At 35.4% G+C, this 24,392-nt stretch overlaps 1 protein-coding gene across 1 annotated transcript in view; it reads right to left on the bottom strand.

The window, feature by feature from the left end:
• The window catches only part of Ptx1 (pituitary homeobox homolog Ptx1), an 85,156-nt gene that overhangs the window by 34,846 nt on the left and 25,918 nt on the right, over positions 1–24,392 (bottom strand). The window contains exon 3 of the mRNA XM_074122542.1: positions 10,754–10,849. Within this exon, the coding sequence (XP_073978643.1) occupies positions 10,754–10,849 (96 nt within the window). The remainder of the gene's footprint in view (positions 1–10,753; positions 10,850–24,392) is intronic.

The following is a 24,392-nucleotide window of genomic DNA, read 5'->3' on the forward strand; positions in this document are numbered from 1 at the left end:
TTTATTATCAATAAAAAACAAAGTCATTAAATAAATTAAACAAAGTTTACTAAACTATTTTGATTTTATTTTGAAATTACGTAAAGAATGGTTAAGTGACAGCTAATTTCGATCATAAAGACCTCATGAAGATAATTTATTTAAAAAATTTAGGAGACGATAAATAATTTAAAGTGAATAGTGATATTATTTATAATATTTTAAGTATTATTATATATTAATAATAAGAATTATACTTAAAACGTTTACGGAAGTACAAAAACAATAACAATAACTCTTGAACTCTAGTCTTATCTTTCTCAGCTGTACCCTTTACACGTCACAATAACTACTCACAGCAACTCTTTACATGAACTTCTATCTTACTTTATTTCTCTTCAAGGACTCCACAAATGACAATGTCACAAATATAATCAACTTAGTAAAATTTCACAGCACACTAATCACAACAATAAACCACTGAAATTTTAAGTTTAGCAGAGAGCGATCTATTCACGATTCAACACAGCTACCAGACCAAGAAAAAAAACTCCTTTCGCAGTCTTTTTGACCAACTGAAGTAAACACTTTCAGATATTGTTCTGTCGCTGCTAGTTCCATTACCGTGAAGTTACCTGTAGAAGAAGCATCTAGGAAATCTGAGGGACAGCACGCCTTGATTTGAAGCTGGGATCTCTAGTTTGCTATTCCGCGACGTAATCTCTTTGCTTAGGTACCTTATTCATTAATTTCAGTGGCTAGAAAAGTTTTGGTAAGGGTTTGATCTAAATTGTAATGGTTAACGATATTAATAATGTAAAAAGTGCAGTAAATTTAAGGCGCTGTTTACAACAGATGTAATAAAACCATCTGTCTAATTCAAACTCTTGCTAAAGCAGATAGATTTAGCAGTTCGTCTTTCCTTCTAACTTAATTTGTTTTATGCATCATAATCAGTTCTAATTTTGGCTTTTATGTCTACTTCAAACCAAATAATATAATTTAAAAGGCTGAATACCAGTCAATCTCTTCCGAACAAATCATTCATTGTCCTTAATTCATGTCCTTAAGGGCTGACTAATACGAATAAATAATTAAACATAATTATTATAAAGGCATATATATATAAGAATAAAAGGTGCGGCTTATAACTAAGTTCGATAATAGATAGCAAATATTTACATGATATCTTATCAGCTCATTGTGTAGTGTTAATATGTTAGTAAAAAACTCAACTTGTCTCCGTTACTATTTGGCCACAAATATACACATATTAGTCACATTCTTTTTTGTATATTATTGCTATCCGATTGTTTTTGATCGCGTGATCGATTTCCGAAACTGGGTTTGATTCATATAATGATGGAATGAAAGAAAATGTAATTGATAATTTGAGGTTAAGGGTATGAATCAATTCTTACAAAGGAATTTTATGGAAAATAATCACTTTTTGCTTCCAATTATTATAAAAAAATTAAAAATAAATCGTAGTTTTGAAGAAATTGGCCTAACCCTCTGAAATTGTATATATTTGCCTTCAATTAACCTAAATGGGGCTAATTCTAAATTTGTAAAAAGATAATACAGATGATAATACTATATACGAGGGTCGTTTGAAAAGTCCGTGCAAAAATAAAAACTACTTAATTTTTTGGGGTAAACCTTTTTTATTTTTCAACATAGTCTCCATTTAGGCTTATACACTTCGTCCAACGCTGCTCTAGTTTGTTGATCCCTTCCGAATAATAGGATTTGTCCAAGTCTGAAAAATAGCCATTCGTTTCTGCAATCACCTCCTCGTTTGAATAAAATCTTTTTCCCGCCAGCCATTTCTTCATATTGGGGAACAAATAGTAGTCCGAGGGAGCCAAGTCTGGAGAATAGGGGGGATGTGAAACGAGTTGGAACCCTATTTCCATTAATTTTGCGACCACAACTGCTGAGGTGTGAGCTGGTGCGTTGTCGTGATGGAAAAGGACTTTTTTGTGGGCCAATCGTGGGCGTTTTTCTTGCAGCTCGGTTTTCAAACGGTCCAATAACGATGAATAATATGCACCTGTAATAGTTTTACACTTTTCCAGATAGTCGATGAGGATTATTCCTTGCGAATCCCAAAAGACAGTCGCCATAATCTTTCCGGCCGAAGGAACGGTCTTCGCCTTTTTTGGCGCAGATTCCCCCTTGGTAACCCATTGTTTAGATTGTTCTTTGGTCTCAGGAGTGTAGTGATGTATCCATGTTTCATCCACAGTGACGAAACGACGCTTAAAGTCCTGCGGATTCTTCTGGAACAGCTGCAAACCGTCCTTGCAACACTTCACACGATTTCGTTTTTGGTCAAGCGTGAGCAATCGCGGCACCCATCTTGCGGATAGCTTTGTCATGTCCAAATGTTGATGCAAAATATTATGTACCCGTTCATTCGAGATACCCACAGCACTAGCAATCTCACGCACCTTCACTCTTCTGTCATCCATCACCATATCATGGATTTTATCAATGATTTCTGGAGTAGTAACCTCAACAGGGCGTCCAGAACGTTCAGCGTCACTTGTGCCCATATGGCCACTCCGAAAATTTTGAAACCACTTATAAACTGTTCTAATCGAAGGTGCAGAGTCACCATAATGTTTATCAAGCTTCTCTTTAGTCTCCTGAGGCGTTTTGCCTTTCATAAAGTAGTGTTTAATCAACACACGAAATTCTTTTTTGTCCATTGTTTGAAAATCACTCGACTTCCTCGATTCAAACGAATGCCAAACACAAAGAAATAGACCGATCTGGCTGAAACTTGGTGTGTGTTCTTCCAATAGATGCTACTAACTAAACATAACCTCGATACGCGCCAGTGGTGCTATCTCTCTGACTTTGCACGGACTTTTCAAACGACCCTCGTAGTACAGAACAATTCTAGCTTGCATAGTACTAATAGACGTTCCTTCACGATTTGAGGAGTCCTTTGTTCTTTCTAGGAAAAGAGGCTGAGGAAACGGGTTATTAATATTTTATTTTATATTTTTTCGTCAACTAGGAAAGGCTATAACACTGAGAGTCGTGCCCAGTGCTTCGGAGTCTTCTTTACAATACAGTCACTGCTTCTATACTTCGACTTGGATCGTTCCACGCCTTGGAGAGGGCTCAGGAAGTGGTGTGAAGTTATGGGAACAGTAGTTTCAGATATTTTTCTTTCTAGCGCCAAATGCATCCTTCCCTCAGATGTTTTAGGGATGATTCCCTTTATCCATCTCTCAGCAAGAGATTACCATTAACATCAATATTTTAAGGAGTTGGCATTGAAATCTTGAATCTGGCTCGCAAGATAGGTTAGCCAGGAGGTTATCAACTGCTCTCTGTATCTGAGGAGGCACCATTGAAGACACACTACATGCTTCACAAGTTGAGTAAAGTGCATTATTTGATAAATTAAGGAATAAGTTTGATCCTTTACATGAAAGATATTGATCACTTAAATATGTGGCAGGAGGTTTCCAATTTTTTTGGTAATTAAACGCAACTCCCCCAAAATTACTAAATAATTATTAAACCTTCTTGTTTGTAACAGACGTAAAATTAATTTTTAGCCATTTTATGTATGCTTAAGAACATCTAAAGCTCTTAACATTTGATTTTTCTTAGAAAAATCACTCGGAAAACGACTTATTTCACGATATTCAGAAAAATACTATCTTTACGGCCTTGGCAATATTTTTAGTAGAAAGGGGATGAAAAAATACATAAAAATGACCTATCGCGTGCTCTTCTTTCTCTTTGATAACAAGTTAAAATAATTGAAATATGATTAAAAATACCAGATTTTGAAATGGCCTAGCACCTTTAATTTTAAAGATATCGAATAGCGATTTCCGGTTTCTTTCATAACGTTTTATACTCTTTAAAACTGTGTAAATGAAAATGGGGGTCAACTGCAAACCCTCACTTTTGGTCGCGCGTCAGCCGCGTATGCGGGCAGGAATCTAAAATCAAGTCACATATTCTGAAATTAGAAGTGACGAGCAACAAATTTTTCCTCTACCATTTTTTGCTCAGAACAACCGTTTAAGCATGAAATGCATTTGAGCCGTCTTAAAATGAACACCCTGTATATTAAACGTTAAATTAGAATAATTCAGGTATTAATAGCAAATGTACTCCTTTTTTAAAAAGCAATAAAAATTAATTAAACACTTTTTAATAAAAATATGTAAGTAGTCCAAACTATGTCTAGTTTGTAAAGATGTCTTTAATAAACAATATGCGATTCATCCAGGTCTCCATGAAAAAAACGAAATGAACATACTGCCAGCCTGTGCCCGGTAACCCAATCAGCATTTAGCATTACCGATAACTCATCAAGAATATACTACACGATGAATGCTATAAACTGGTCCATTCTTGGAAGCTAGACAGAAAAGCAAACTGCAGGTAGAGCACAAGTTATTAGAGACAAGAAGAGCATAATTACGCCAACCTAACCATCTCCTTATTTCCTAAAATACCCGGTCGGCACTAGGCTAGAAGAATATCCTTGGCAAAACCTTGAACTCTTGCAACAAAAAATAAAATTTCAAGATTTTCATTAAACTAAGCAAGAAGCAAGTGAAGAAAAGAGATTTAACGCAAAAATTTTTATTCCCTTAATTCTTAAAATATAAAATGTAAGATACATATTCAATGATAAAGAAGACATAATGTAGGAAGATATAATAGTTAGGATATTTCGTGGCAACTGGCAGTATCTCGGGTGCATCTGTTACAGAGATATCTCTGTAGTAAGAGAACCGCCAATGACATTGACAGATATGACCGGCTTACTTTGACTGAATCTCTCCCTCACTACTAAGTAGTTTTATTCTGCTTTCTCCTACTTTCAAACTAAGTACCGTGTATCAGTCAAGCTCAGTACATTTACTAATTAAGCTCAAATACATGTTTTATCGTGTATTGCACTTTATATTTTGTATTCACAGTGAAACCTAGCGTGAATATTCAAAAAATCTTCTTTTACTGCGTTTATTCTGGTTTGTGTACTGAATTCAAATTCTTACGACTTAATTAAACGGTACGAAAGTTAATTTATAATAAAGTACATTTCCCCCTAATCTTTAGTTAGACGCAAAGCTGACCTAAGTAAAAGGCATTCAACTGGTCAGTGAATCGGCAGGCCTTAAATTATGATAAGTAGATTTTTATAGACAACGGCCACAAGAAGCAATTTTGGGACAATTTGTTCATAATATCTTTATGTTTCGGGTACCGATTATTGCTGTAAGGTGGAGAATATTGAACTATGTAACCGGTGCAGATTCTTTGAACAGATTTATCTGCGGTTAATTTCATACATTAAAAATAAAAAGTAATGTAACAGTTATTATGTACAGTTAAGGATAATATTTAAGTTCACTTTAAAGAGAAATACGATTGCTGTAAATGTAGAAAGGTTTTCAACATCTGATTTGAAATTAATGGAAATAATACTTTAGTAGACTAGTTAATAGGAAATTTATTTTGTACACTAGAAAAAGATCTAATCTCATTGGCTTGAGAAGATTTAAGAAAAGATTTCCTAATACTTTTAATTCCCTCAAATTCCTTAGTAAATCTTGAGAATTGGAGAAAGAGTAGTTTTTTGTCTTACATTACTTGATGAAAACATATTTGTCGAAGCGGGAACATCAGGGTTAAAAAATTACATAATCTTAGTAGCCTACTTATCGACAAATCTGCATTTTTAAAGACCAAACAAAACCAGTTAAAACTTCTTAAATAAATAAATTCAAACAAAAGAGACCTGCAAAGCTAATATGCATTGTGGTGCTGGGTTCAATTCCCGGTCTTGGCCTTGGATTTTATTTAATGGTTAAATGAGAAATAGTAAAGTACGTTTTCTAGTCGCCTCCGTCCACGACACCTAGTTGGACGTTAAGCCCCGTATGAAAAAATAGGCGATTACTTTACTTTAAATTCAAAAAAATTGTGAGAAAAATTAAAAAGAAAAAATGAGTGCATTTCCAATGTTTCTTAGAGATTTGCATAATTATATTTAATTTGATTCCAGTAATTCTGGCAACATTGCTCAAATATTAAAGAATACAACATGATAATTGCATAACTTTACGACACTTTGTCAATAAGAATTATATAACAAATAACGAACAGATAACGAGATACGAGTGACAACAGGTTAACAAACTAGTGTTGCTTTTTCCACTTCTCTATATTCTTCCACAGATGACTGTTAGAGAACTTCTCTGTTCTCTGCTGCCGAAAAGAGAATATTTTTATGTTTTGAGGTTTCTGAACTCGAAAAAGGATGTTAACCATTGACTATAACATGTCTTTTACTTTTACTTATTACAATTTCCAAGATTTGCCTCCAATTTCATAAGAATAGAAAAGATATTTAGCTTTACTATAAGTGCACTACAACAGGAGGAGTTTTGGACAAAGTGGAACGCAACAGGAGCCCTCCATAAAATCAATTTTCATAGACAGAATTTCGAAAAAACCTTCAAGTTTCTGTCTGGAAGATGTAGGAAGCACACTTTTAGAAAAGTGTTTTCCTTCTATTTCTGGATTTAGTTAGAAGTTTGGACAGTTTGAAAAAGTCCTTCACTTTGTTAAGTTGATTATAAAATTGCAATTACATACGTCAATGGGCAACTCGGTCTATGGAATATTTTTCTTTTCTTTCAGCTTTTTATAACTACTGTGGATGAAACCAACAGCAATCCAAAGAAACTTGTGGCTCTGCTTCAAAAATGACGAAATTGGTTTCACCTGTCGGATATGTCTTGCAACTTTTTCTGAGATACAAAAGAGATTTTGTTTTATTAGTTACAACGCTCAAATTTATGATAAAAGAGGGATTAATCTCTTTTCATATTTAGATTTTCATTTTTACCCTCATACTCGACTTAAGAGAACAGAACTCAACAGACGCTTCTGACAATAGAAAAGACTACTCGACAACAGATCAAAACTCACTCTGGACAACAAAAGATATATATATATATGTAAGTATATTAAAGCCAGTCTGGGCTTATGGCATCGAACTGTGGTGGTTCAACCAAACGCTCAAATCTGCCAAGGATCCAGTTCTAGCTGTCTAAAATTCTTCGCTCTATAGTAAACGCTCCTTTCTACGTCACCAATCAAATCATTCACACAGACTTGAACATTTCTTTCGTCACACAAGTTGCAAAAACAGGATACAGGAAATTCTATCTCAACGTTCAAAAACATCACAATCCACTGGTACAACATCTATCTTCAAGAACATTTCCAGACAACACTTCCCCAGACGTCTTAAAAGGCAGTGGCCTCGCGATCTCCTCCCTGATGAAGAGAGTCAGTAGAATTTAGAATGTTATTGGAGTGTTACCGCTGGGTAACTTCTCCACTCTGATATGTGTGAATGTTATTTATTGTTACCCTTGTTGCTTATGACGCAAAATGCGTTGATTGTAACTAAATAAATGATTAAACAAAAAGTTTCATTTATAGATATTTTTATTATTATTATTATTACTATTATTATTATTATTATTATTTTGTAATTAAAGGTTCCATTTACCAGCTTCTAATTCCCTACATTCTTTTAAGAAGCTGTTTTGCTTTATTTTTATAATTTTAATTTTGTTCAGACAGGATTTATATTGCTCCAATTCTTCATGTATTACTTATTTGGCATTATTTGCATATTGTCAAACCACTTTAAATTAAATACATGAAATAATTACAATTACTTTGCTAAAAGTAAAACAATAACATTCTTGCGAACACTACGCAAGTCTTTTGGACAAGATGAAAATAATTCGTAATGAGAGTAGATTTCAAAATAAAAAAATCTTTTAACAAGAGAATGAACCTGACCCAAATGGGCTTTGGCATAAGGGAACCTATGGGACCTGTATAACGAATTATTGGCACAGAATACCCATTTCACCAATCAGTCCCCCTAGCATCGACTACCAACTATTGTCACGTCTAAAGAAATTTGCGGCAGGAAAGTGGTTGAAGCCTTCTACAATCGCAGGGTTAGAATAGATACATTGGAAAAAAGAAATAACTATGAACTAAAGAAGCCTTAGTAGAAAAATAAGCACTAGAGCGAGAACTCAATTTTCTGTCGGAAATGTAAAAGTTATGGGCTACCAAAATAATTACAAATTGAAGTTACGAGGTCTGTAAAATGTGTGTAAGAACCACAAAGAGTTTCTACCTCAAGGTCAAACGGTCAATCAACACTTTTACCGAGAGGTTCTTGGAAAAACTTCGAAAAAGGGTCATTCGTGTGAGACCAAACATCAAGAACAAGTGGGTGTTGCATCACGATATAATGCTCCTTGTCACACAGCAATTTCAATAAACCAGAGTTTTTGGCCAGTAAAAACATTCCTGTGGCTCCTCAGCCCTCTTATTCGCCTGACTTGAGTCCTTGTGACTTTTTTTCTCTTCCCGAAGTTGAAAAATCACCTCTAAGGGAACTCATTTTGGGATAGTAGAAAACATTTAAACGGCTGTAACCGACCAGCTGAAGGCTATTCCAGTATCGGAGTTCGAGGAGTGGAAGAAACGTCTCCAGCGCTGAGTGGCTTCAGAAGGAAGTTATTTTGAAGGTGACAATATAGAATTGTAAAAATTCATTTTAAAGAATCAGTCTCATTATTTAATTTACAGACCAAGTATTTTTGGACACAGGTGACCTCAAACTTAATTTTTTTTTTTTTTTTTTTTAAAGTGACAATCAAAATAGTTGAAAGGGAAAGTAAAATTAGAATGAATAATTAGATAATCAAGATAAGAGGTGTTTAGGAAATGTTGAAAGCTGTGGTATTAAGAGCAACGGGAAGAGTAGGCTGGAAGCAAGAGGAAGTAGATCCCAGACAGCAGGGTTGCCACACACTCGGTGCAACTATAATAAATCCGTCACCAGAAAGAAGCAAAAAAGTGTATATATATATATATATATATATATATATATTAGGTGCCAAAGAGTGAGAAGTCTGTGGTGTGTGGGACAGTAAAGGAAACGAGGAAGGAGGAGGAGAAGAAAATGAGATGGTCCTGGAGGTGGCCGGTAATCCGAGGGCTTAAGGACGGCTGGCAGCTCTATTTGTGTCCAGGCTGAGTTACTGTCAACACACCTGGTCTATACCACAGCCAGGCCGCACATGACATACACTAAACCCTCTTTACTACTCTTACAATCCAAATAGCAGCCATTCTCATTTAGCTCAAGTTAAATTATTAATTTTACTGCAAAATGTGATAATTAAGTTGCATTCTACATTTAATTCAAAAAAAAGTTTTTTCTCCATTTTAGACGAGCGAACTATTTCCAGTTCTCAGAACCTGTTGGAACGTGGGCATCAAATTTCGAAAGGGGAGATTCGGGCTATCCTGATAGGTCTAAGATACGTGGTTGAAAGGAAATTGGACCAAGTAGTCTTTCTTAGTGACTCTCAAGCAGCGGTAATAGCCGTAACAGAGCTCAGAGTGGAGTTTCCGCTGATGTAAGAGCGTGCCAGGAAATGATTGAAAAAATACTTATAGAAGGGAAGCACCTAGCTTTCCAGTGGATTCCGGCACATTGTGGATTACCAGGGAACGAGCAGAAGCCGATAACCTTGCGAAACAGGGAAGTCAATGTGATCAGCCCGACCACGCAATGTGTTACGCATCGGCTAGAAGAGTTACAGGTAACCACATAAAAGGGGAAATTACACGAGGAATACAGGAGCATGGCCGCTGGAAAGCAGTGGGCAACACTGCTAGAGGACAAGATATCTGTCGGCATCCCCAAGATAAGAGTCTTTCGTGCTCTTCCGAGGAACTATAGGGGACGATTACCTCCACAAAATTAGGTATTAGGGACTCGCCGATTTGCCCATTGTGCAATGACGGTTCAATGATTTTTGACCATTTGAACGAGTGCCTGGCACTACAGGGCATGAATACGCCATATGAAAGATATTGGGGCTGCAAGACAGAAAATGGCTTAACGCCTTTGTCGCGGGATAAGGGGGAAAAAACTATTTACTTTAAATTTCGTTTAGTTGTACCTGTTACACTCAAAACTGCTTATCGCTTTTTATGATTCTCATGTACGTTGATTTTTGAGAAGTTCTCGAGGGAGGGAATGACAACAACGTCGAAGTTTCCCTTAAAAGTAGCACACTAAAGAAGAACATTCTGTTCTATCACCTACTTACCAGTGAAATACCATAAAATTCGAAGTACTATAAATTAAGAGCTCTACTTACACATGAAAGATTGAAGAGAGATTATATGACTATAATCTATCCAAACATATAAATCACTTATCCAGCCTAACCAAGCCTTGGAGTTACACTTCAAAATCCTAACCTCTCCAAACTTCAAATAACCTAAAATAACCTTCGCTTTGGCACAAACTTACTCGCTAACAACTAATTTTCCATCTTCATGGTATTACGTACAACAACGGACTATTTCTGATTAAACTGAGATATTGAATTTCTTGCCAGTAAACAAGAGCAAATCTAAAATCTCTTGGCGAATCCATTGCAGTACGCTATTCATTAAATTATTCTCCTCACTAACGGATCAAAGTGGAGAGGTTTTTGTTAACATTTCTCCCCTGCTCCGATCAACTAACTGTTTCAATGTGATTATCAATCTAACATAATTAGTATTGTACTTCCATAAATAAGTTTAAATTATTAAAATGAATCTTCACCTATCGAATCTGCCCAATCTATTTATATTAATCAAAACCATTTGATGTTATTACCTGTTTTTCTATCCCTATTTCTATTTCTAGGCGGTTGAAAGCTAAGTTGTGTCTGATCCATGTTCGTATCTCTGTAGTCGGTAGGTTCCGCCCACACTGTGAACAAATAAAAAAATAAATTATGCATTTTAAATTTAAATAATGAATAAACTAATTTTGATAGATACTTAGTTTGTAAAGCCAATGGTTAGCGAAATGGAGTCCAGCGAAATTATGCCCTAAATTGCAATTTTAGTTTTTACCTTCCCTTAACCTTCACAAGGAGTACAGTAATCGTGATTTTCTATTTTGAGTTATCTACAAAAATTCACTTTTTGAGGTCCCTTCAGATCCAAAAAAAGTGTTACTTTACCCATTGTTTTCTCCATCTCCTTTCTCCTACCTCCCTTCTCTCGCTGGGTAATGTGTGGGTGGCATGTGTTTTTGATATTGCTCTAATGTGCTAACAGAAGACACGATAGTACGGTGTTTTATCTTAAAACAATCGATGCATGAATCTCCGAAAGATGGCTTAGATTAGCAACAAATTAGCCTCGTCGATTCTCCATTTGGTGTGAACCACTTTGCTTATTGTATGATAGGCGAAGAAAACCACTTAAAAAATTAATTAATTGATTTTTTAATATTCATTAAAACAATTGAAATTGGAAGAATTATTTAAATGTTTACAATAGAATGTCTTTAAGTTAGAATATCTAGTTTTTATGTAATTCAATGCTAGACTGCTTGTAGTTTCAAATGTTAAAAGGTCCGAACCAGAGGAATGGTAAATAAGAAAGTGGGCTGCAGAGCTATCACAATGTAAATAGACACGAGATCTTCATGTCCTCCACTACTATGTACATGTGTACCTCCAATATTTACATCGCATGTTCCACACACTCTGAAACTGTTGTGGCTGTCCTACCCTAACTACTTCTTGGTTCTTGTTTAGATATCACAATAATCTGATAACAATGGCTCTGGCGGTCTCTTTAATGTGTTCACTATCTCTTTTTTCTCTCATTCTTGAACACTGTTATACTAAATAATACTACAGCGCAAGATTGTTAAAAGTGTTTGTCAATGCAGAGTCTTGATAACATCTTGTTTACGAACCAAATAAAGCCATGTGCAACCCTAGCTCATCAGCTGATTCGCAAAGTACTGATTATAGTTTGAATATTTACTGTAACTGTATCCTCAAAATTTACCATATATAATTTTTGAAAGGTAGACTTCATGACAAGTAGAAGCGGCGGGTGTTTTACCTCAAACGCGTGTTAGAAAACACTGCCATGATAATTTATTTTTTTCTGATTAGTATCATTCAAATCAGGTGCCGTCAGTAGCTGAGTAGTTAGAGACCCAGGCTAAGAACTAGGTTCGATTAACAGTCTTGGTCTTGAATTTTATTTAAGATCACTATACGTGTAAACAATAGTGTGCAGCGATCAGCCTCCATCCACGTCATCTGTTCGGTAGTTGGTAATAAAGCTAGCCTGAAAATGGGCATAGTTGTACTTATTTTTAACAGTTTTATTCCAATCAAACTTAATTATAGGCGCAATGAGTTTACAACATTCGTAGGTATAATAAAGGTTTTCAAAATGTAAATGACAATCTTCAGTAGTAAAAGCAAAATCTCTTAGATGTCCAACGGAAAGTTTATTAAAATGTTTAGCTTATTTTTGACGTGAAAAGTAATAGTGACTTTGCTTAGCAATTAAATATCGATTACAGGATTCTTTCACCATGAGATCTTGTCCATTTCTTTATTTCTGGCTTGTTTATTAGTGAAGTCTAAATGTTTTTCTTCGTTAGAAAGCGACTTCAGGTACACAAAATAAGAAAATATCTTTATCATTATAGTAAGATCTTCTAGGTAGACTCTCCTTCAGAAGTCGTTTCGAAGATTAAACTTAGTATACACAAGCTAAATATAAGCAGAAAGTTCTTTCAATTTTTAAGTTCGTTAAAGGTTTGCTCCAGTAAAGGAAAGGTATTATTATCAAATTCGGTAGCGCGAAGACTTGCAAACCGGTGGATATCGGTTCAAGTCCAGAGGTAATTGGATTGTTTCTATATGGAAGGATTTACAGCTCAGACATGTTGTTTATAAGAATATTGATCGATGGCCGACAGTAGAGCTGATGCCTCCCTTTGCATAAAGCCACAATCTAGCCGCATCAGATCACTTTTCGAAGCCGGCCATGTATCAATTTAAAGGATCTCACATCTGCACTTCAAGAAATCTTCGCTTATTAAGATGTGATATTGACGTGGACAGCTACAGTACAAAAAATTGCGCAGTACATACTTAGAATATTAGTTGTTCATTATTTTTGGTGACTGATTCATACTTTCAATAGGATGAAAAAATAATTGCCATTTCAGTCGTGATACATTTATTCTGCCGAGCTTTCGACTTAAGGACTAAGGTCATCTTCAGGACTGTGGAACATATTTTTACAGATTGTTAACAATGATTCTGTTAAAATGAATATGTATAATGTAACGAGATTTACAAAAATTATTTACCTAGTTTACAAAGTAATATTTTTACATTACAGGATTGGTGTGTCTTCTGTCTTGTCTGTTCATAGACTGAGTGTGATCGGTCTGTGTGTGATATGTGTTAGGTTGTGTGAAAGTCAGTGTTGCCAATTGTCAAGTATTTTGTAGTTTTGCGTATATGTTGTTTAAATTGTTCGTGTCTGTTTTCAAAAGATACACCAACCCTAGGTCGAAAGCTCGGCAGAATAAATGTAACACGACTGAAATGGCAATTATTTTTTCATCCTATTGGAATATTAGTATAACTTTCCTATATAAAATAAAACAATTACATTTCAATAAAAATTACATTTTTTTTCCCTTCCTAGTGTATGCCCACGTGCGTATTGGAGATGAAAGAAAGAGAAACGACAGGGGACCAAACACAACAGTTGTGTGACCCGGGTCACCTGATACTTTGTCGACACCAAGTCATAGAGAGGGGCCCATGTTCTAAACACCCTTCGATACTTGGCAGAACAGTAGGTGACCTGCTTGCTGGCCACTCCATGTTGTTACTATACACTTTACTCGCAAACACCGCCACTTATACACTTATTCACACACAAAAACAAGTCATATGTCAAGTGATTTGTCAATCTTTTTGCTACTACCCAAGTTTACTTTGTTAAATGTGCCGACTAAGTATGGCCCACTTCCTCTCCTATATTAGCCTGTTCACAAAGTATAAATTATTTTAACAAATTTGTGAGAGAATGAAGTAACAGGAGACGTACAATCTGAAAGTCATATATTAAGCTGGAAGAATTCTCTTACAAGTTCCTGCAGGACACGCGCACTTGCTGAACCACACACACAAAGCAAGGACCTGACTTTCAATAATATAGAAGTAGCTAATGGTATATTTGACTCTAATTTCCGGTTTTGAAACGCAAAACGAAAACTGAACACTCCTCGATGTTGCCAAGATCCTGATTTTTAATTTTTTTATTGTTTAATTACTCTTACTAAGAAAAATATCATCTTGCCAAATTTTCAAAACGGAGTTTTAACCTGTAATAAGTGTTTTAAAATCCTCTGGATCCGATTTAGCGTTTTTTTTTTGTCTTTGAAAACACGATATTGAAATTTGACACGATTACAAACTTCTAACAAGTAGGAGTCAAACATTTTTTTCAAAAAAAAAAAAAGTCTCTGACAAAATTGTAAAAATAACTATTCTGTAAATTTGTACTTCTAGTCTGAAGACATCTAATAAAGTTCACCAGTAACATGTATGATTCTGATTGAACATTGTGCAGAAATTAGAATCGCACTGCACTTTCAAGCATTGCAGTTTTTTTTTTTGTTTTCTTTTTTTGGCATTGGCTTCCGCCATACAGCCAGCATCGTCTAGGTGCTTATCACTAGAATATCACTCACTCTCCATTCTTACCTACAAATACATTCGCTTCACACATTCATCATTCTACTATATACCGCTATTTACATAAACTACTGCTAATGGATGGAGCAGCACTCTGTGCTCCTGCCATCCTTCTCGCTTAACCAAAATTAAAATCACGTAATCCTTCTCTAAGCATTTTGTTCCATTCATTCTAATTCGGCTATAGCTTCTAAATACATTCATATTTCATTGCTAGCTCTGCTATCGACTTAAGCACATAACTGTTGGTGGAGAATATAATGTCTTCGTAGCGAAATGGTGCATCTAAATACCTGTATATATCGTCAAACATTCGTTTCCTTTCTACCACATAACGTGGACATATCATTATTACATGTTTGAAATCTTCCTCCTCATTGCAATCTACGCAAAGAGGAGAGGACCTTTTGTTGATCCTGTGTAGATACGATCCGCACACCGCGTGGTTCGCTCTCAGCCTGCTTATTGTCGTAACAACCCATTTATTAGTGACGGTTCCCTTAAACCATGGTTGTCTAGGTAACTGATCTGCCATAGTTTTATAGAATCTACCTTTATCACCATTATTGTAATCTGTCTGCCATTTTTGTAGTGCTGCTTTTGCAATTATACCCTTGATATCGGTGTGTGGTAATTTATAATTAGCCATTTCCCCACTATTGGTGGCTTCCTTTGCAAGTGTATCAACAATTTCATTCTCTTTTATACCACAATGACCCCTTACCCACAAAAAATTAATGCAGACTCCCTTCTCTTTAAAAATGGCAATAGTTTCTACAATCTCTGCGATAATGTGATTCATTCCTGCAGACTGGTTGTGTATATGTGATAATTTACACAACGCACTCTGGCTGTCACTAATAATGGTATATTTTTTCTCCGACAACGAATAAATATATTTTAAAGCCGTCAAAATAGCAATTAGCTCCGCTGTATAGATGGACGCCTCATCTTCTAATTTAATTATCGTAAAATAGTTCCGAACCGGATCATACACAGCACTTCCGACTTTATTATTGATTTTGGACCCATCTGTAAATAAACGATATGAGCCCGGATAATGGGAAGAAATGTAATCTTCGAAGGCCGCAGTTCTCATCTTTTCCGGTACCTTTATCAAGTCGAAGGAAGTGTTAACACTTAATTCGCTCAATAAATGTTCGTATTTTAAGTTGTACACATCTAACTTATTATTCGAATATACCTTATCTCTAAAGGTAGAGATTCTAATAAAACTTTCTGTGTAAATGGGGCCTTTCTTTTTTGTCCAATATTTGTGAGTGAGAAGCATTGCAGTTTGTTGCAGTCAACATTCCTGTTACTAAATATAATGTTAATTTTTAGTAAACAATTTAGAGTTTGAAAGTATTGAATTTTAAGTAAATTAAAAGTATCAGAGAAAGTCGAGTAAATACATCTGATATATCTAAAATGAAGGTTTTTTCCTAGCTGTTGAATTTATAAAAGAGAGAGACGAAAATTCACAAAATCTCATCCATAAGTTACATATTTTTACAGAAAATAACTCTTTTCGAGGAGTGAAGTGGTTATTTAGTAACTTCTTTACGTATCTCAAGTACCTCTGCGAGGATGCCAGTCTAGCGAGCCAATCAGCTATAAAACTCAGTAAACCTTTGCTTACAGAGATAGTTGACGTACTGGACTAACTCTAGTTGACCAACACATTCACAATCAATCACAATCTAAATACTTTTAGAGGTTCGCATAGCGTACTTATTACAACTCATAGATGAATAAATAATAATAGAGGCTCATTGTTCCCTCTATTTTCAAACATAACACTGTTTAAGGAGGTTAATTTTGGCTTGAGAAACTCACTTCATCTTAAGAATTAAAAAACAAAACCAATAACAAACCTGCCCAAATAATGTGGCGAACCTCTATAAACCAAAAAAAATCTCCGTCTTGTGATGTGAAATCTTCAAGTTTCAAGTATCTGGCGAGTTAAGTGCGGACAAAGAAAGGAATTCTTCTTAAGGTAAACTAAGGTTGAGAAATCTATGTGATTTAGAAGGTTTGACAGTAAACTGGCAAATACGAGATTACTCTTCAATCCAATAGCATATTGAAACCCAAATTTGTATTTCAGGTTCTTATTCCTAACAATTTAAGCAGCGAAACTTTCAAAGCTAATGATTTCAACAAGGATCAGAATATTTCATAACCCCTTGTACAATTATAAGCAGATCATATTCTTTAACATACACGGAAGCCTTAGTATGAATTCCTATCGTAGTTATTTTTGTTATAGTTGATCCATTCCAATTTATCTGCCAACAATGCCATCTTCGCCATCAACAACCTGTTTAATGTCAAAAACAATAAAAAACTTATTGATTGTTATAAAACAGCAATTTTACGATCGGTGTTTGTTGGATATCCTACCAGCAAAATCCAAACAGCTTTCGTTTTCACTTTTTCACGTTTTTAAATGGAATAAAGAGTTATTAATAATCGTAAAAGAATCAAGTTTGCCGTATGAATGAATGAGAGTGTAAAAAAGACTGCAGCTGAATGAAAAAAAAGCATCCTAAACGAGAGATTATGGTTGTTATAACAAGAAAGTTAGAGCTAGTCAATGAGACGGTAGCGTTTCTATGGTTTCCAGTTGATGCGGGCCGCCATTAACTCACTCACCTTTATTCAATTCACTGGTTTAACCACCATTTTGTCTTCTATCCTCTCCTAACATCTTCTTTGTTTTTGCCGGATTTGTTCTGCTTGTTTCTTTCATGGACTTTTTTGGTAGTTCCCGTTTCTTCTAGCCTCTAGTATCACACAGTTTATCCCAGTAGGAGAATGTTCTGCAATCCGCTATCCTGTTGATTTTCTATTCGGAGTTTTCGACCTTCAATATTTGTTTTGTAGTTTTTACAAATTGATCTACAAGTGCATATGTACGAGGTGTGGCTATTAAATAACGAGGCTATTGATATAAAACATTTTATTTTAAATTTATACATATTTAGTTATTATCACCTTCAATATACACCCCTCCCCTATCCCTACAACGCTCCATGCGGATTTACCATTGTTCGAAACAGTGCTGGAAGTCTTTTTCTGTCATGCTCCTGCATGACGCGTGCCGCTTTTTCTTTCACAGCTTCAACGGACTGAAATCGTGATCCTTTTGATGCAGATTTGACTTTGGGGGAATAGATAAAAGTCACATGGGGGCAAATAAGGCGGATGGCCTAAAACTGGGATGTTGTACTTGGCACTTACTTAGAAACGTCTTGACAGATAATGCAGTGTGAGCCGGCGCCGGTTGTCTTGATGGAGAACCCCGTGACTTGTTCTTCCACAAATCGGGTCGTTTTTTCCTTACTCTTTCAAGGAGTAGAACAAGCACCTCACGATAGTAATGTTGATTCAATTATAATCGATATTTTCATCCGTTTTGTACGTGGAAGGGCTACCTGGGCGTTCATTATCTCTGACGTCTTCTCGACCATCTTGGAAACGCTTAAACTACTCAAAAACTCGCGCACGTGATTAACACTCATCGCCATAAACTTCTTTTAATAAAAGATAAGTTTCAGTAGCGGTTTAACCAAGTTTCATGTAAAATTTCACGGCAATTCGTTGCTCTACTACATGTGTAGTATCATGTTTTCAGCAAAACGAAACGAACACCTCTTACACAAACGACGGTTCCGGTCAGACAGATTTCTCTACAAGCACGTGAGACGCTGCAATCAAAAGAGAAGGCTCTACGCTGTACAGCTGTAGGTCGTTAAGTTTTGGCGCATGCATAGTTCTTCTGTAGCATCATCAGTCTCGTTATTTAATAGCCACGCCTCGTATGTAGTCATCTTAACTGAAAAAAGAAGAATCGCAAAACTTAAAACTTCATATTTCTCGTTGATATCCCACAATAAGCTTCAGGTTCTTCTAGTTTCCAGGATATTGCTTCGTAGAGAAGTTCTGGTTAGGTTAAGCACTTCTCTGTGAAGTTGCACAAAATTCGTACTAATTAAGTATGTTTAAAAAAATCCAAGTTAATGAAAATTAAAAAAATCGATTGAAAGGGGAAAAAGTAAAGTAAAGTAATTGCCTATTTTTTCAGGCGAGCTTTACGTCCAACTTAACAATTAGGTGTCGTGGATGGAGGCGACCAGCAAACAAAATTTACTGTAAATTTTTTTTATTAATCATTAAATAAAATCAAAGGCCTAAGACCGGGAATTGAACCCAGTTCCACACAATACGTACATATTAGCTTTACAGGTCTCGCCTCTAACTGCTCGGCTTCCGTGGCGCCTAGGTTGAAAGGAGAAGGTACCTTATTAAATATTTCTCCTAGGTGTTGTTATTATGCGATTTTCTTGCCCAATTTAAAAATACATGCGTGGAAATATGTGGTAAAATAAGTTGCATAAAAGATGTGAGATTTCTGCACTTGTTTTTACTGAAAATAGTTAACAAAGGCTAGAAGATTTGATGGATATGTTTTTTCTTGAGCAAATAATGTGAGAAAGAGAAAACATTATTGAGAAATATAATGCACTGTTAAAAGGTAAACGTAGTATGTATAATTTGTCACTTGTTTAGTAGATCGTGTAGGAAAGTGGATGCACTTAACATAGAGAATAAAGAAAAGAAAAAAGACACAAAAAGGAAGATAGAAGACAGAAGAAGGGGTGTTATACATAAATATGTAGAGAGACAGAGACAGAATGGCCGGAGGTGGTTAAATGAGGCAGTATATGTAAAATATCTGTCACCCTTGGTGGTGCAATGTAATTTGTCACTTGTACACTATGGATGTCGAGCCTACTAAACTTGGTGGGTGCCATTGTGGGTGTACACCAGCGCGCAACACGATGCATCATCATCACGCGGTTATTAGCATCATCTGTTTTGTTACCATGGGAAAGACCCATCTGTAAAACCGTCCCAAAACACCACAGCCTTCCCTACACCAAAACCCAAACACAGCTACTTTCTGCCAACGTGATATTAATAATAATAATAAAAAAGTTTGTGTTCCCCAGTTATATAAACCAGATGATAATGTTAGCGTTTTTATTTTTTTTAAAGCATTTTTTCTTTTTTTTTTTAGACGCGTTGCAGTAAAGTTAGGTTGAGATTGGCCCCCAGGAAATAGTTGCTGAATAACGTAGAGAGGGGTTCTTTTTTTAGGATAGAGCGGAGAGGAATTGTGCCTCGATATAAACCCAAAAATATTGGCCATAGAAATCTCCTATACCCATGGGCCTCATTCTCGTCTGTCCGCACTCTATTTTCTGCTACATAGATTCCATGTCGGTTAGGTAATAAAATAATTCGTTTATATTGGTGGGTTAATAAGCATTATTTCATCATTTAGCCGATATAACTGTCTGCGAGTGACTCAGCAATCTTTAAGGGATGCAAAATAATGTTAGTTTTTTGTGAAATACTTATTTTTAAAATAAAAACTAGCAGCGCAATGTTAAAAAGTAATGTAATACCTATTTTTTATTTTCTGGTTGGCTTTATATCCAACTACCACATTTTACATCACGGACTACACCCTGACAAACGACTAACATGGAACCTCTACAAGCGTCTCAAACGAATTGACCTCAATCTCAGAAACAAAATGTTACGAAGACTATTCAACAAACGTTCTAAATTGACCCTGACGAACAAAAGAAAACTATATACAGCCCTAATTGCCTCAATATAGACGTACGGGATACAACTCTACGGAAATGGCAAAAAATCGAACATCAACCGACTTCAAACCTTGCAGTCTAAAATCCTGAGAACAATAGTTAACGCTCCCTTCTACTTCTCCAATCATACTATACACTCTGATCTCAACATTCCTCGCGTTACTGAAATAGCCCAATCTCGATACACAAAACTCCACTCAAATCTACACCTTTCATTACAACCCTCTGGATCCACAACATGTCTACTACAACACTTCCTTCAAATCCACAGCGCAGAGTAAAGCGGCGGTAGCGATCAAAAGTAAAAAGTAAAGTAATCGCCTAATTTTTCAGGCGGGGCTTAACGTGCAACTACCAAATTAGGTGTCGTGGACGGAGCAAACATACTTTACTGTAAATTTCTTTTTTTAACCAATAAATAAAATCCAAGGCCTAAGACCGGGGAATCGAACCCAGTACCACAATGCATATTAGCTTTGCAGGTCTCGCCTCTAACCGCTCGGCTACCGTGGCGCCTAACGGTAGCAACCATCTCAACACATAACGCCGACCTCCTTGGATGGTTGCTGCGTAAATCTGCCATCGTGGCGAACTAACAGGCTTCCATCAATGGATGGTCGACGTTCATCACTACATTCATGTCTCCGGGTGCACATGCATTTGGAAGGATTTCTATCCTTTGTCCTACAACAAATCTGCTTATTCCAAACGAAATAGCATTAAATTTCCTATAAATATGCTTAATACAGAACCTCAAAACGATTCTTATAACAATGAAATTTTTACTTTAATGTCTAAAAATTTCGTTCTCGATGATTTTTGTTAAAATTTTCAACTGCATTTTCTCAATGGTTAATGAATCAAGGAGTCACATAATTTCAGAAAAAGTTGCGCATTTATTGACCTTCAATATCATATGGATTTTTTTGGTTTTTAATAAAACCCTACCCCGAACAGAGGGGTGTAAATGCAGAAAACTGGGATTTTGCAAACTGACTAATTTACTCAAATGTCAATTTTTGGAGAAGGAACAAAAAGAAAAGTAACCATTTTAGTTTTTCACAATTATTATTTAATAAAACGGAAGTAAAAAATAAAGTAGCAATAAAACGCAGTAGTTGACTACAATTGTTTCTGCAACTTATTTTAATGACATAATGGACGTTTTTTTTATCAAAGTTAATTAACAATAATTCAAAAATAAAATGGTTATATTCTTTTTGTTCCTTCTCCAAAAATTGATTAGTTTTGAATTATCATTAATTAACTTTGATGAAAAAAAACCTCCATTATGTCGTTCAAATATGTTGCTCAAACAATTGTAGTCAAGAAACTAAAACTTTGCTAAAATTCTTTCCCACTTCCTTGTTTGAATAGTTCGAACGATTTTTGTAGCAATTTTAACTGGGCACCTGCCTATTGTACTTTTTCACTTCTGTGTTTTATTGCTACTTTATTTTTTACTTCCGTTTTAAAAATAATAATTGTTCTAAACTAAAATGGTTACTAAAATGGTAAAAATTGATATTTGAGTAAATTAAGGATAGAAAAGTTACGGCCGTTTTTATGGCGAAAAACGCGAATATCGACGGAAAAGTTAAAAATGCAAATATCTTGGACACTATTGAGAATCGGGCCAAAGTGAAGAGAATATTTTTTGTTGCATTTGAGCTGCTGAATCACCTCCCGAAGTTTCGACCACTCCTCCGTATACACCCGGTATAGTAAACAGTAAATCGTAAAAGCCACTTCCGAAAAAGATCTAGAAAGGTGAAACGTCTATTAACTGAATTAGTTCTTCCGGAAGTCTAACACTACAGACATATTCAAGTGGTTGGTGTGCCTCAAGAACTTACAATTAAATTACGTGATTCTAAATCTGTTTTTTTTTTTTTTGTTCAAAAATTCTAAATGTGAAAACAAATTCTCCAATGATGATCACAGCAGAATGGTTTTAGAAATTTTTATTGCTAGACAGTAACTTCGGCTCCAAAGCAGTGCTCTTTAAAAAGCACTGAACGTAAACTGCTACAGATGATGGACCTAAAGCTTGAACAAACTAATAAAATAATATTTCAGACAAAACTGGCCCCTAATTTATGATTAATAAAATAAAAGAATTATCATTGCGATAAATTATAGTCAGTTATAATAAGTAAATAAAAAGAATTCTAAAATCGAGGATTTCAGTAAAAAAAACAGGAGATTAAATGAACATAAATAAGGATGTAGTGATGCGAACAAATGGGAGACGGGCCAACTGGTGGAGGAGACATGTCATCTTAGGTTAGAATGTTCGTCGGCCTTAGCAGAAGGTTCGATAACAGTGTGACTAAATTTATGGCCTCAGAACTTTAAGGCAAATAAGATAAGCTTGACCTAGCAGGGCTCCTTTAACCCTCTCGGATACAAAGACCTAGTCCATCACGGCTGAAATAGCACCTCGATATTTAATGTCTCTTCAAATTAATACTTTTTTTTTTAATATTCGTTTTGTTTTAGATTTTGATTTGATATGTGCGGAAACTTAAGATCTGCATGATGGTAGTACTTTCCCTTAGATCATAGTTCGATGGGCAGGAGAAAATCAAGGAAAACTTGAAACCAAATTCTGCTAAGGGCATTTGTTGGTCGCACTTTTAGAAAGCAAGATGCATTAATTGAACATACACAAAAAAACAGTCCAGCAAATGAAAATAAATTTACTTGTTCAAAAATGCCACAATTTGATAAAATTATAAAGAAATAAATAATTGTTTACATAGATATTTATTTATGGAAGAGATTTAAAGAGAAACCGATTAGGATGCTAAAACTTGATTGTCCAATCAGACTCTACCTTTCACGTCCCACCATGTATGCAGATTTTTGTTACAGATATCAGATTGGCTTATTGATTGTCATGGAGATGATAAATGTAATTCAAAGTCCATATGTGTCCTGTTGCAACACAGTTTTTTCCCAGCATCAGTTGCGATCAGGAGAACAGAGCCGATATATGGGCCCACCACTGTGTCCAACACTGTTTCCCATAACTACAGAGTGTAGAACCAACACTCTTCGTCATAACTCACCACAACTCGACACCAACACAAAACAACCAATCAGAAAAAAAAAGAGAGAGAAGCTTAATTGATAAATGTGTGTACAGAGGGAAATTTTTCATTGGTAAAAACAAAAATACCCACCCAATTTCGGCGCTTATTGGTGAAGATCTGACATCAGCTGAAAGGAGTTGTCTTCCATTTTTTTTGTCTGGGGCGTTTAAAATATATTCAGTCATCAACTTTTCTTGTCGTCCAGTTAGGGGAAAAAGAAAATCTTGTTTCAATGAATGTTATTTTCATTTCTGTTAAAACAGTCTTCATCAATAGTATTCTCCTTCATTGAGTTGTACAAGAAAGCACGACGTCAGAGCTCCCCCAATATAAAAATATTCTCCATTTAGATTTGTAACTGTAAAATTTATAATAAGCAAATGCGTACTTAGTATAAAATGGAATGAATGGCATTTGAAAGATATCCATTGTTATCGCTTCATGGCGTTGGAATCGGTGAAGAAGAAGAAGAAGAAGAAGAAGCCCCTACTCGTACAACAGAATTTTGAAGGTAAATTACGAAGTTGTGGAATCTATAACATCGGAATTTTATCAGATGGTACACGAAGGTTAATGTAAGGTTTTATTGGAGACCTAGTAAATGGGCTATGGTGATTTTTCTAAGGATTGATTGGAATTCGAAAAAGATTGAAATGCTAAGTGGCATTTCACACCTCTGATCCATAAGTCCAGTCCAATTAGTTTCATCAAAGTTTTTTTACACAGTAAGTTTGAATTTTTTAAGTTTAAATCGTTTGTCCAGTAGTCTTGTTAGCGAGCAAAATCGTCTGTTAGTCTGTCTGCATCCTTTCCAGTCTAGTGTGATAATTCCAAGTTAGTCGTTTCTCCAAATTTAAACCAAAGATATCGTTCTCTGTCTCATCAGAAGCTGGCAAGCAATGTAATATTGTAATTTAACACCGGAATAAGAAAAG

Source organism: Rhodnius prolixus, unplaced genomic scaffold (assembly GCF_049639745.1).
Source record: "Rhodnius prolixus isolate KJV_2025 unplaced genomic scaffold, Rpr scaffold_8, whole genome shotgun sequence".
Classification (NCBI taxonomy): domain Eukaryota; kingdom Metazoa; phylum Arthropoda; class Insecta; order Hemiptera; family Reduviidae; genus Rhodnius; species Rhodnius prolixus.